Consider the following 15370-nt stretch of genomic DNA (forward strand, 5'->3'; position numbering starts at 1 on the left):
TTTTGAATGATAAAAGATATAATTAAAGATCATACAATATTTGAATCTAAAGAATTTTAGATGATAACAAATTAAGGATCATAAACATATTGAACAAAAAGTTTTTTTTTAAATATAAATATTTTGAATCATTAATTTTGCATCATATTATGTTTAATGTTTTTTTAAAATTAATATTTTTTAAAATTAAATAAAAATGCTTCAAAAACTTATTTTTGAAAAATTCATTTTACAAAGTAATTGGTATATTGAGTATTTTTTTTCTGGCTTTTTATATAAAAATAAAATAAAAAAAAATAATTTAAAAAAAAAAAAAAATTGTGATCGTTTTCATTTTGTAGTGAATTAACGTTCTAACATATACATTTTGTAGTGAATTAAGCGTTCTAACATATACCAACTCCATATGCCTCAATTTTGATCAGGATACATTTGTACCTAAATAGTCGTCTAAATTAATTAGTTATAAACAAAAAATGAAACGTTAAAGTATATTTTTATATAACAAAGCTAGTAGGGTGGTTAGAAAAGAACTGTCATGACAAAAATAAAAAATAATTAATAAATGCTAAAACGAATCCATAAACACCAAACAATCAAACCGCCATTAGTATTTGCCACCTGATTACCAGAAAACTAAACACGGTAATATTAAATATTATATATTTAATTAAATCTCAACATTTAAAAAAGTTATGCCTACAAAATAGACTTTATTTTATAATTTTGAAATTATATTGTTACTCTTTTTGACTTTCTTTTTGAACTTTTTGTTATTATTTTTTTTATATTAATGTTTATCAAAGTTTTTTTTACAAACACAAGTAGAACCAACAATCTTTGAAGTACAGAAACCAACAATATATTCTTTCGTTTAAGTCAAAATAAAGGAAAGCATATATATATATATATATATATATATATATATATATATATATATATATATATATATATATATATATATATATATATATATATATATATATATATATATATATATATATATATATATATAGTTTGATTTATTAGTATGACTTTATATCTAGTACTTGGACCGGAAACCGGAGAAAATGATGGTTCAACTAGCATCGATTTTTATTGTTTATTTCTAAACCGAAATGAACCGGTCGGTTTTTACAAAAATCTGGTTGAACTTGTTATTTTAAACCAGTTAAACCGGTTAAATTAAATAAAAATACATGCAAATTAGTCATTTTTATACGTTTTTTTCTTACATCTATTTAGATTTCTTTGAATACAACACATCGTAAATATTATAAAGTTTTTTAATTCATTTGTATTCATCTAAAACTATTTTTTGTTTCTATATTATACTTTATTTTATTTTTGATGTACGGTATATTGATGTAGAACTTACGGTTATTTCTTTTTTAATATATTTGGATTGATCTTCAACTTCTATTTATATGTATTTTTAATGTTTAAACTTACAGATGTCTACATATGTGTAGGAAAATAGGAAGAAAAAAAATGAAAATTAAAAAAATCGAATGAACCGAGGGTCGAATAGGTTAACAGTTGAATCGGAAACTGATCACCATATCGGTTCAACTAAAAAATCGTTTTTAAAACATTGGATCTCATGGTTTATTTATTTATATATTATTATTTTTTTCGAAAGAGAACTCGTGGTTCATTTTATCGAAACTTCGTTTTGAATTTTAGTTTTAGTAGATGGGTGAGTGTTGAGAAACCATGAATTGGTTAGCTTTTAGTGCTGGTAGCCAACAGGATTGTTCCTTGATGCCTTGGTTTACCTATAGATTTAGAGTTTGGAATTATTAGGTATTCAAATCACAAGCACATGATTAACCACATAATCAAAAGATGTGAAGAAAATTAAAATTATATATATGGTTTTTACGATTAGGATAAGTTCACAAACCAACTACACAATTTTATCATTAATATCTGAAGTTTACAATTTCGTTGAGGCTCAATATATACGACTAGATAGGATAAATAAAACATTGTCTAGACAATGTCAATGTCACATATTATTATCGTATCACTCGTAGTTAGGTATTAAAATTCTTGGCCATTTCTCAAGTAAGATACCTTTGATACTCGTCATAAGTAATACGTCTACATGACTCAACAATATGAAGCAGATTAATAAATCAACTGTCATCCAAGGAAAGTAACGTATATTTCCTAAACCTGACACTGCATAACCCTTTTTCCTCTAGTCTATCGTGTTCCCGAATCTAAACATCCACTCAAGTCTACAACTGTGGTTCCTTATGAGATAATCCATTTTCTTTTGGATCACGAGGTAAAGTCAGAATTGCCTTTCAAGTAGTGTAACAAAACATTTGGCTATTTCCTAATGTTATTTTACCAAATTATACATGAACCCACTGACAACTTCTATTATATCAACAATATTTTGCATCGTGTAAATATGGATGAGATGTTTTAAACTTGTCTAAGTGGAATTTCCAAGGATCTACTATGCGTAGGGATGTGTTTCGGGCCGAAACCGACCCCAACCCGAATAACTTGAAACCCGAATGGGATGAAAAGTGGGAACTAAAACCCGAGCCAATTATATTAATATGGGACTGATTCGATTCCGATAATATGGGTTTCGGTTCGGTGATTAACCCGAAAGGATCGAAATAACCCAAATAAACATTTACACTATGTTTTTGACTCGAATAAACCGAAATAACCCGAATAATCCAAATAAACTGAAATGGCCCGAATAACCCAAATAAGGAAATTTTGTATTTAGTTCAAGAAAAAAAATTAATTTAATATTTTTTTTCTTGAGCTAAATATAGAATTTTCTTATTTGGTTTATTCAGGTCATATCGGTTTATTTTGGTTATTCGGTTTATTTTGGTTATTCGGTTCAAGTAACTATTCACTTTCCGGGCCGGTCTTTTTGGTCCAATTAAACTTTTATTCGAGTAATCCGAACTGAATAACTTACAACCAGAATTGGGCAAAAATAGATACACGTGAACCGACCCAAATAACTTATTTGGTCCTAATTCAGGTCGGTCCGGTCCGGATTTCAGTTTCGGTTTGGATATTCGGTCCAAATGTACATTCCTAATGATAATAAATCATGTGTCATATATATCGGGTTGAAATAAATTTATATAGTTAGATAAAATTTAGTCGGTCTATATATATATATATATATATATATATATATATATATATATATATATATATATATATATATATATATATATATATATATATATATATATATATATATATATATATATATATATATATATAAAGTAAAATTATTATGACAGAAAATCATTACATCTTAAATTAATTATACACATAAAAATTAAAACATTAATAAAACTGATTTATGAAAAGAAAAATGGTGGAGGTAGGAGCGTGTCTCACACAAGATCAGAAATAACGTGAGGAGCGAAATTGGATTAAACAAATACTAATATTTTTACTATTTATTGGTGCAAATCGTTACTAATCAAATGTGGACAAACGTAGACATGTTTTGATACATTACATAATGCAGTCCTACTAAGAGTTCGAGAGGACACGATGCCCATTTTTTTGTTGTAGTAAAGGGCCACGCGAGACATATATTTCACATATGCCAACATAATGCCCCTTGGCTTGTAACATAAAAATCATGGTGAACCCTACCCAAAATCACACCTCCCAATTTAACAATTTAATGCATCTTTGTCCATGATTTATTTATGTTTTGGGTGGGGAAAAAATACTCATTTAATACAATATAATAAAAAAAAATGTTGATTTTTTGAGAAATAGGATGTTTAAAAGTGTACCACGAAAAAAAAAGTTAATGTTAGTAAATATAGAAAGAATATATTGTTTTTATCTCAAGTGCTAACATGGTACACATTGATATTTTAATTTTGTCTCTTTCGTTTACCAAAAATTGGAACTTTGTTTCAAAAACTTGTAGTTGCATGACTGGTCTAAAAAGTTTTTTTTTTACAAGTTTGATGTAAAATGTTTTTAAAATATTTAAAAGGACAAATTTGCCCTTATTTTTTTTTTCTATTTATAAATAAATAAATAATCGGTAGACATGTTATAATGAAATTTTTATGGATGTCAAAAAGTCTCGTGGGACCCCGTTCCCGTGGGGGCCCGTCCGGTTTGGGGGAATTTTTTTAAAAAAATCGGGGGCGGGGACGGTGGCAGGGGCAAGGTTAACCCAATTTTAATTTTGGGGGCGGGGGCGGTTGTAGGAAGGTTGAATATTTCGGAGGCGGAGGCGGGGACGGGGAAAGGGGGAACGGGGAAATTTCGAGGGCGGGGGCGGGGGATGCACTTCTCATCCTGTTTGACCTCGTTGACATCCCTAGAAATCTTCTGTTTATGTTGTCTTAGCCCTTCTCTGATCTCCTACTTAAATCATCGGAACCCTCATTCATTTGTGTGTGAGAAAGAACCAAAAAGAGTGGAGGACATGCCCACAACCACCGGTGTTGAACCTCTTTGAAAACCCTCCGGTCTTGAAAACCCTCACATCTGAAAGTTGTCGTCACTGATAGAGGTGGTGTCAGTGGTGGTCTAATGAACCAAAGATCTGCAAACAAGGAATCAAAGTTGGGGGTTTTAGTGATTAAAACTTAAGTGAAAGAAGGAGAAAGACGAGAGGATGAAGACTCCGGTGAGAGTAGTGGCTCCAACGAGAGGGTGGCGGCTCCGATGAGAGGATGCGAACTAATATGATTTTCTGGCAACTTTATATTCTTGTAAAATGGAAATATATTAAATGAGAGAGAGATATAGAGAGGGGGTGGTTTCCGGTGGTGGTGGTGGCAATTTCCGATAGTGGTAGATTTCGGTGAAACAATATAGATGAAGGGAAAACACATAGTCTAGGAAGAGGGATGTGGGTGGAACAAGGTTTATATTTTGTTTTTTGTTTTATTTTAATTAAATATATAGTAAAGTAAATAAAAAAGAAAAGGATAAAACAAATAGAAAGGATAAAAATGTCATTTCAAACATATTCAATTTTGAAATGGATCAAAATTGCTACTAAATAAATTTTTAGACCAATGGTACAATTTGGAAACTTTATAGGTCAAAGTCTCAATTGTTTGACAAACCACATATACTAAATTTGCAATTTTGTCTTTAATTTTTTAAAAGGTATAAACTATTTAAAATATAAAAGAAATTTTATTAAAATACATAAAAGTTATTTTAACATATCAAAAATAATAAAGTTATTTGCTTATTAAAAAACTCTTTGTTGACTGAAACAAGTAGTTTTTGATAAGTTGTTTTTGTTATATTTCATCCGATCTTTTTTTATTTTTGGAAAGAGGGTTCTCCCTTAGCAAGACTTTAGGTGCCCCTCCATGCGAACATGATGTTATGTCTTCTGTATCTTATTTGAAAATAGTTAACTTATTTGTTTATTATATGTGGAAATCAATCTTTTAAGTTTTAACCCATGGAACGCATAATGTTTGGGATATTATGAGTCTTATTTGAGATATTATGTGTCTCGTTCTCATTAATCTCAAAGGTATTTATAGAGTACATTTTAAAATCCATCCATAACTCTAATGCTAAAATAAAGAAACTAAATTAAGATAATATGAAAAGTATCATTAATCTAAAGAATATAGTAAAGACTATCGTATAAACTAAGGGATAGATAGTTACGTTTTTTTTCTTCTTTAATATCGTATTAACTAATAAACATTTATAAAAAATTATTTTAAATAAACACTTACCTAAATACAAATACTAACGTAAAAATAGTCAAAAAGAGTAATTTGGCTTGAATACCCTGTTTGGGTTATGATCTCATTTATATAACACAATTACAACTATAAGATCCTAATCTCAAGGATCTTATAATACAAGAATACATATCTTATATTTGAAAATATCTAACTAACAACCCTTATCTTTTCTTATCTTGACATTCCCCCTCAATCTTAACCGCTACTAGGTTTAGATTGTATCTCAATTTCTCCAGCATAGTACGAGTTGTAGGTTTTGTGAGACCATCAGCCACTTGATCATTAGATGATATAAATCGAACATCCAAAGCACCCATTGCTACCTTTTCTCTAACAAAATGAAAATCAACTTCAATATGTTTCGTGCGTGCATGAAAGACTGGATTTGCTGTGAGATAGGTGGCTCCTAAATTATCACACCACAGAACTGGAGCACGAGTTTGTTTGACACCTAACTCTTTAAGTATAGACTGAATCCAAGTAGCTTTTGCACACTAGTTCCTGGTCCCTCCAGCTTCAGGTTGTTTTCATTAGCTAGAGCTTTATACTCTGCTTAGCGAGACACAGTTGGCTATTTTCGTGAGCTCCATGAAATCAAATTAGGACCAAAGAATATTGCAAAACCACTGGTTGACCGTCTATAATCTGGGCAGCCTGCCCAATCCGCATCAGTGAACACACTTAAGAGTGTGGATGGTGATCTTCGAATATTTAACCCTGTGGTTATCGTGCCTTTAACATACCTTAGTATTCGCTTAACTGCTTCTAAATGGATATCTGTGGGTTTGGCTAAGAATTGACATACTTTATTGACTGGAAAAGAAAGATCTGGCATTATTAAAGTAAGATACTGCAGACCACCAACCATACTTCTATATTTGAAAGTATCTTCTTCATTAAGAGGTGTCCCCGAGTCTTTAGATAATTTATCAGTAACTAACATTGGAGTTGAGACTGCTTTACAATTCTCCATGTTAACTCATCTTAGTAAATCTGAGGCATATTTTTGTTGTAGCAAAGTTATTCCCCCTGAATTGTGGAGCACTTTAACTCCTAAGAAGTAACTGAGGCGACCAAGATCTTTGATTGGAAAGCTGGAGCTTAAGGCACGAATTAGTTTGTCAACAACTTGTGGAGAGGAGCCAACAATTACAATATCATCAACATAAACTAACATGAAGATGGTGACAGTGTTGGTATGAAGAATAAACAAGGAAGTATCAGCTTTTGAAGAGTGAAAACCAAGATGATACAACTTCTCGCGAAGGCGAGAGAACCAAGCTCGTGGTGATTGTTTAAGACCATACAGTGCTTTGCGGAGCTTACAAACATGATGAGGACGTTTCAAATCTTCAAACCCAGGTGGTTGTTGCATATAAACCTCTTCTTCTAATAGACCATGCAGAAACGCATTGTTGACATCGATTTGGCGAAGATGCCAGCCACACGAGACTGCAAGGGACAAGACCAAACGTATTGTGGCTGGCTTAACAACTGGGCTGAATGTATCTTGATAATCAATGCCATTTGTTGGGTAAAGCCTCTTGCAACTAGACGGGCCTTGTACTTATCAATAGAGCCATCTGGATGTTGTTTCAACTTGAATATCCACTTACAACTAACAATATTAACACCCTTAGGTCTAGGCACAAGGGTCCAGGTGTGGTTGGACCTAAGAGCATCAAACTCGGACTCCATGGCAACCTTCCATGATGGATCAGTAAGTGCAGCACGATAGGAAGTGGGGGTAATAACTGCAAAAGCCCGTTTAGAGAGATCATAGGGAATAGTACCATCAGTGAATTTCTTTGGAAAGAATTTTCCAGCTTGACCTCGAGTAGTCATTCTAGGTGGAGAGACAGTTGGAGAAACCTGTAGTGATGACTGTGAAGATGCAGGTGTGGCTGGTGAAACGGGCTCTGAAATCTGGACTGATGGTGATGATGCAGCTTGTACTGGATCAGATACTGGTGCCAATGGAGTCTGGATGTTGGATGGCTCTGCACAGTGTTGTGATGAGGTTTCATTTGGTGATGTTACTGTTGGAGAGGTCACGGTTGGTGCTAGAGGTGATGTGTGAACAGGTGTTGTAGTAGTTTGCGTCACAGATGGAAGTGGAGCTGCAGCTATATCAAAATCATTAGCTAATAACAAAGATAAGTCATAGTTTCGCATGTGATCATTAACAATTGCTGGTTCATTTTGTGGGAACGAGACTGGGTCAGACTCAGGGATTTTAGGAATGAGGGTTGAGGTAGATGCATAAGGAAAATGAGTTTCATCAAAGACAACATCTCTTGAGATGTAGAGACGACCAGTGTTTGTTTTTGTCTAGGCATTTATAGCCTTTGTGAAGGGAGCTATATCCTAGGAAAACACACAAAGTGGACCGAAAACTTAATTTGCGACGGTTATATTTCCTTAAACTGGGCCAGCAAGCACAGCCAAAGACTCGAAGAAAGGAATAATCAGGATTTATTTTTAACAGTCGAGTGGTAGGAGTGATATTACCTATAGTACGAGAGGGCATTCTATTAATTAGGTAACAAGCTGTAAGAAACGCTTCATCCCAAAAGCGGAGAGGAAGGGATGAATGTGCCAGAAGTGCAAGACCTGTTTCAACTATATGACGATGCTTTCGTTCGGCTATTCCATTTTGCTGTGAAGTATGAGGACACGATACTCGATGAGTGATTCCTACTTTCTGAAAGTAGTGGTGAAGTTTTTGGTACTCACCACCCCAGTCTGACTGAACACTGCGAATTTTAGTGTTTAAAAGTCGTTCTACATGATTCTGAAAATTATAAAATACTTGTTCAACATCAGATTTGTTTTTGATAAGATAGATCCAAGTATATCGACTATAATCATCCAAAAAACTAACATAATATTTAAAACCACTTCTGGACATTTGAGCAGGTCCCCAAACATCAGTATGAATCAATTCAAGAGGAAAAGTAGAGACACGAATAGAGTTATTATAAGACAACTGATGACTCTTTGCACGTTGACATGCATCACAAACTAAAGACTCGTCACTAGGAAAATACCCTAATTTATTTGAATGCAAAATTGTCTTGACAACCGTTGATGTGGGATGACCAAACCGTTGGTGCCATTGCGATGAAGGGACCTTGACACTTGACAAACCATGACGCTGCGGAAGACTTCTAGGTTGACTGGAACGAGTAAAAGGAACTGGGTATAGGCCTCCTTTACTTCTACCTAGTAGAAGTATTTTCTTCGTGGCTATGTCCTTGACAAAGAAAACATTAGGGTAAAGTTCAATGAACACATTATTATATGTAACAAGTCTGTGAGCTGACAATAAATTTTTACTGATATGAGGAACATGTAAGACATTTTTGAGATGCAGAGGTCGAATTGAACCAGGAATTATTGAATGGCCAACATGAGAAATAGACAAACCTGCACCATTAGCTACTTGTACTTGATCTTTTCCATGGTAGCGTTCTTGGACAGTGAGGCGATCAAGCTCATTAGTCAAGTGATCTGTAGCTACACAGTCCATAAACCAACCTGGTTCCTGATTGTATCCTGTTGATGTCACACTGTTGGCTCCACGGTAGTCTTCAGATTGGTAGGAGTGATTAAAGCGATTTCTGCAAGTGAGGGCTATGTGCCCTGGTATGCCACATACCTGGCAACGGGGTCCACCATTGTTGCGGCTACGCCCTCTTCCTCGTCCACGATGACCTCCTCTGTAATTGCCTCTGTAGCCTGAGTTGTTGTATCCACTGGTGTTATTGTAGTTGCGACGAGGTGTATTGTTGCTGCTTGATTCTTGACGTGTGACATTATTGGCGGAAGATGAGAACTCCACAGTGCTTCCTATGGCAGTTGCTTGGGCCTCGTGAGCAATCAAATATGAGTAGAATTCTGGTAGTGTAACTTTCCTCTCGTTGCTGAGGAGAGTGATAGCAGTGAATAAGTCACCGTGTCCTGGATCCAGTCCTGCTAAAATATAACCGATCACCTCATCATCATTCATCGGTTGTCCTATATTTGCCATTGTATCAGCGAAGCCTGTCATCTTTTGATAGTAATCAGCGGCGCTTAAATCTCCTTTTCTTGTTGTTGACAATTGTGTACGAATCTGAATTGAGTTCCCACGATGTTGAGCAGAGAACATGGTATGAAGCGTTGTCCATAGTTGCTGGGCGGTATTAGTGCAACGAATCAATTGAGGAAGCACTTCTTCGGTCATGGATGAAAGCAGACCTCCAATTACTGCTTGATCTTGAAGAACCCATGTGTCGTATTCAGGATTTGGGGATTTCTTTTGGGATACAGTAGTTTCTTTGTCAGCGTCGCTGGTACCTGTGATAATTGTGATTGGGGGTGCCGGTGTGGTGCCGTCTAAATGACCGAAGAGCTGAACTCCCCTTAAGATAGGAACCACTTGAGCCTTCCATAGAAGGAAGTTTGTATGGGTTAATTTGCAGGATATGGCGGTAGCAATGGTTGAGGATTTTACCGGTGCAGACATTGTGGAAAGAGGAAAGAAGAAATACTCCAAAGAGCCGGATGAGGAATTAGGGCTTGACGTTGGATCAGGCTCTGATACCAAGTCAAAAAGAGTAATTTGGCTTGAATACCCTGTTTGGGTTATGATCTCATTTATATAACACAATTACAACTATAAGATCCTAATCTCAAGGATCTGATAATACAACAAGAATACATATCTTATATTTGAAAATATCTAACTAAAAACCCTTATCTTTTCTTATCTTGACAAAAATAACAAATATTTATACCATCGTATGTAAATTGCGATTTAAACTTGAAGGCTTTTTATTTCCCACCTACCAAAGCTATGAATTCACGTTTGAATCTTTCTCGAGCAACATGAATACATATCTACCAATCAAATAACGTACAACACAACGTATAATAAAACTTGATTTTTCATTTTAAATGAAATAATGATACAACTATTGAATCGGGTCATACAATTCCAATTCCAATGAATTAGTAAAATAAGAAACAACATAAGGGGTGGTGATGGAATTAACATCTTCCACCAAATTAAACCAAAAACAACATAACTATATAAATAATTATATATAAAATCTATATTTCTCAAAATGATTATAAAATCGTTAGATTAATGGTAAGAATTCAAGTGGAAAACTTGGCATTTTGGTTTATATGAACTCTTGGAAGCTGCCTTTTCAAACTTCTTTGCTGCATCTTCGTTTTCTTCAAGGCTTGTTTGAACAAAAAACCTGGCCCACCATGATGCACTCCGCATTTTAGCCTTCAAAAAAAAGCCATTTAAATAGTTATTTTCAAATATTCAAAAAAAAAAAAAAGGCTAAATGCATTTAAGTAACAACGTACTTTGACTTATTCGTTTATTATAGCATCTTGCTTTCATTTTTTTCTATTACAATTTACAACATTGTACTTCCAATATATTTTTTTTCTTATTCACAAGAACAAATTGCAGGAAATAGCATTTTACTTTTACTCTTTTTATGAATATTAAAAATGTACTTTAGTTTTTTTTTTTTTTTTTTTTTTTTTTTTTAACAATAATTAGCAATATGTAACAAATAAAGTGCAATACCAATATTGTTAGAAAAAATGTAGGTACATTACTATTAAAGGTAAAAAATTTTGCATTGCAATTATGGTAAAAAGTAAAAACATAGTACATTTCCCATTTTAGTAATTAGGGTAAAATACGTTGCTATTCTCCACAATTTACCTTGTTCACAAGCTATATTTTGAGAAATTGGTTAATGTAAAAAAGCACTATATGTTTCCAAATATTTGGTTTAAACTTTAACCACCCAATTTTCATTTGTGCTAAAAAACACTCAATTTTAGATAAAAGTTCTATCGTAACCACTATGACTTGCATTTGTGCTAAAAAAACCACCGATTTTTATTTTTGCTAAAAAAACACCCATAAATTGGTGGTTAAGCCGTACTTTTAAAAAAATATAGTGTTTTTTTCATAATGAATCTAACATATTACAAGTAACAATGGTCGCACTGAAACTTTTTACCAAAAAATGGTGGTTTTTTTCAGAACTTATTAAAAATTGGTTCTTAAACCGAATCTTTGGAAAAATATACCTTTAAGAAATCTACCAATTCTTGAAATGAAAATTGCTATAATTTATATTAGGTAGATTTTTTAAAATAAAATGTTGTAATTGAAAGAAATGAAAGTAGGATGTTATAATAAACAAAAGTAAATAAAAGTATGTTGCTATTTCTATCATTTAACACAAAACACACTATATACTATCAACTACTTACCGGGCGTCCAAATTTTGATGCTTGTTGGAGTTTAGTTTTTGAACTACTCGGTTTACCTTAAAGAATTACACAAGATTCAAGTTAAAATTACCAACTTTTAAACTTAACCTTTGATTTATCATTTATGATTGTTCTTTATAAAAACTTACCTGTGAATATAACAAGATTTTGAGCAGAAACTCTTGCCAAATCCGGAAGGGTTTTGTTGAGGTATTTAGGAGATAAATAATCAACCGAATCCGAAACTATAATGAGAGAAAACGACTTAGCCCTATAAGGCAAAGGGAACTTGATGTCAGCAACACGAACAAGTCCCTTTCTTACAAGACTCCTACATGACACATCAGCATCTTCTATATCATACGGTTCAACTCCCCATGCTTCAGTGTCCTTTTCTTTTGTCAATTGAGACACTATTGAGCAAGTATCGGGCCCCACATGCAGTACTTTATGCATGCTATCACCATACGTTTTCTTTAAAATGGGAATCGCCGTGTGAACATCAAACGTACAACTAAAGTCACCTGAAAAACATTAAATCTTGTGAGAAAAAAGTTATACTGCTTCTGCAGACTGGTAAAAAGGTTATTCTTCCAGCAACCCCTGGCACACACTGTGCCCAGTCCACATTGTGTGTCATTATTGATCCATTACCTTGAATCTTGCTAAATGCTTTATAGTCCCCGGATCCACCTACATTCAAGAAAAAGTGCTAAAGTAAATATAAGAAGCAAAATGCATACACATTTAGGTGAAGTATCATTAATTTTGAAACAAGAATGTAGAATTGAGTCTTGTTAACAAGATTAGTACAAACCTGAGCCCCGGTAAACATAGCCAATCACAAGGACAGTTCCCTATGCATTAAAAAATAATGAATTAAGTTTTGTGTGAGTTAGAGTTACAGCATTGTGCCTAATATATACATGTATGTATATATCAGGCCCAATATGTATCAAGCACAGTGTGCTTGATACATACAAGTACAAGTATCAGGCACAATGTGATTGTGTCTGATATGTACTAAAAACAATACATGAGAGATTATGAACTTACAAGTAACACAAGTACAATGGATAATAGAGGAGAAGCTTTTGATTTAGAATGAAAAATCCCCCCTAGTGGATTGCTTCCACCACCCACAAATCGCCTTGTGGGATTACCTGGTCTTCTTGACATGGCTATTTGTGTAAATTATATAGCTTAAAAGACTCCAACTGTATGAAAAAAAAAAATCATCATTAGAAGCTTTATAGACATGTTTTTTTAATTATATACTCCATTAGTCCAAAAGGTCCAGTTCTGATTTTTTAAAGATTTACATCTAGTACTTTTCAGATTCATAGTTGAAAAGGGATTTTAGTTTCTTTATTCCAAAATGTTAATGTTATTGTATTATCATAATGTTGTCGATTCGAATTAAAAATAGCGAAAAACAAGTTATTTGATTAACAAAAGTCTACATTTTTCATGTTGAAGTTCATGTGTATGCAAGAAAATGACGACCAAAATGAATCAAAGATCAAATCTATCAAGATTCAACAAGCCATGACAAATCATACAACAAAAAGTAAAAGAAACAACTACATTCACCTGATAAAAAAAACGGCATTTGGGTTAACAAAATAGGCAAAAAAAATATATGATTGAATAACGTCACAAGTAGGACTTTCCATAAATGGAAAGACAGAAAGCAGAAGGGCATGAATCCCAAGAACTTGTTTTCATCAAATTGAATCAAAAGTCAAATAACGATTCAAGATTTTCAAAACCCACGAACAGAAATCGATCATACGTTGAAAGAAGATTGAGAAACTTGATATAGATAGTAATGGAGTTTAAAGCACTGACCTTTGAAGATGAATCCGTTAATGGGAAGAAATCATCTTTTTTTGGATCTATAAAGGCTGGATCTTGGATCTGTTAAAGAAAACGAGTTGTGTGTGAAAATTGATGCTTTCAGAAATCAGACGTTCAAATAGTAGGGGGGAGAGCTAGAAAGAAATAGACAGAATTAAAGAGTCGAACAAGTTGGGAAATCTGATGGGTAACGGGGTGTCGTGGGCCACGTTAAAATGATTTTAGATCTTGATTTCTCTGTCGGCAACGCTGGTCATAAGCTTTTCTTTACTTTTTATTTGTCCTTTTTCAATAATATGGTTCATTTCCGACCATGGCATTGTGGTGGGGATCGAATTAAAATGACGTCGTTTTGGTCCACAAATTTGGTCATAAGCTTATGTTGATACGTGATACATTTTGAGAAAATACAAATTATGGTCGATCGTACAAATTGGATCTGGATAGAGAGATCATATCAAGCTAGGGTGAACAGTACTCTTTGTTTGATGTGGTTATTGTTCAAAACTAAAATGTAAACCATAAATACAGTTATTATATTTTTGAAATGAATGGTATATTTTTTGCAGTATGGTTATGCGGTTTTTTATGAGGTTTTGGCTTGGTATTTAACCATGTGAATTTGTGTGTGTATTTTTTTTTTTCAGTGTGGTTATTAAGCGTATGGATTTTTTTTTTTTTTTTTTTTTTTTTTTTTTTTTTTTTTTTTTTTGCCGTTTTAAGAGTTGAAGAGTATATGTTGTTTGTTTTTTAAGAGAAAAAATACAGTTTATGAACCGTATCTATAGACATATGTAGGAGAAAATATTGATCAAACGTCTGCGGTCTGTAATAAAAATAATATTTTTTAAAGTCTGTATATTATTAAAATAAACTGAAACTTAAATAAACTAGTTTTAAACTTAAAATAGTTTTCAACACTTACTTTTTATCAATAATTATTTATAATTTAAAAAAATTCAAGACAATATTCATGCATAAATAGAATCAATCATCTGTTTCAAACCTTTATATATATATATATATATATATATATGGAAAAAATTCATAAAACCATCTATGAAAAATCATCCTTAAAAATAATTGCTAATTAAATTGGTTTTTACATTTAAAGTATTTGTTTGTGGAAAGCTTTGTAAGAATGGTGTTGAAGCTTCAAGCTTTTATTAAAGATTAAATTGGTTTTAATTCTAATTAAATTGGTTTAATCTTTTTTTTTACTTTAGGAATGATAGTTTAGTAATATCATATGGTATTTGGGATTTTAAATAAGGTTTTGAATATTAAATTGCTTTAATCCTAATTAAAATATTTGTTTAGATATAGATTTGAACTTTATAGTTTTATATGGGGGTACACATAGTTTTAAATTTTGTAAGGATATAAAAGTAATATTTAAATTTTGTAGGCAAGCTCATTTCTACTCCGTGCACGCCTTTTTAGGTATGTGGTCATCTAAA

General features: G+C 32.8%; 1 protein-coding gene across 1 annotated transcript; it reads right to left on the reverse strand.

The window, feature by feature from the left end:
• Positions 1-10668: 10668 nt before the first annotated feature.
• On the reverse strand, positions 10669-14042 carry LOC145043825 (putative pectin methylesterase CGR2). The gene is made up of 7 exons (XM_078992587.1): positions 13902-14042; positions 13107-13267; positions 12868-12907; positions 12705-12743; positions 12200-12574; positions 12051-12106; positions 10669-11037 (listed from the first exon to the last, which is right to left on the reverse strand). Exons 2-7 carry the CDS (start codon positions 13227-13229, stop codon positions 10885-10887), a joined length of 786 nt encoding a protein of 261 aa, XP_078848713.1. The 5' UTR covers positions 13230-13267; positions 13902-14042; the 3' UTR covers positions 10669-10884.
• Between the last annotated feature and the right edge of the window lie 1328 nt (positions 14043-15370).

This window comes from Lactuca saligna, chromosome 4 (genome assembly GCF_052625555.1).
Source record: "Lactuca saligna cultivar CGN05327 chromosome 4, ASM5262555v1, whole genome shotgun sequence".
Classification (NCBI taxonomy): domain Eukaryota; kingdom Viridiplantae; phylum Streptophyta; class Magnoliopsida; order Asterales; family Asteraceae; genus Lactuca; species Lactuca saligna.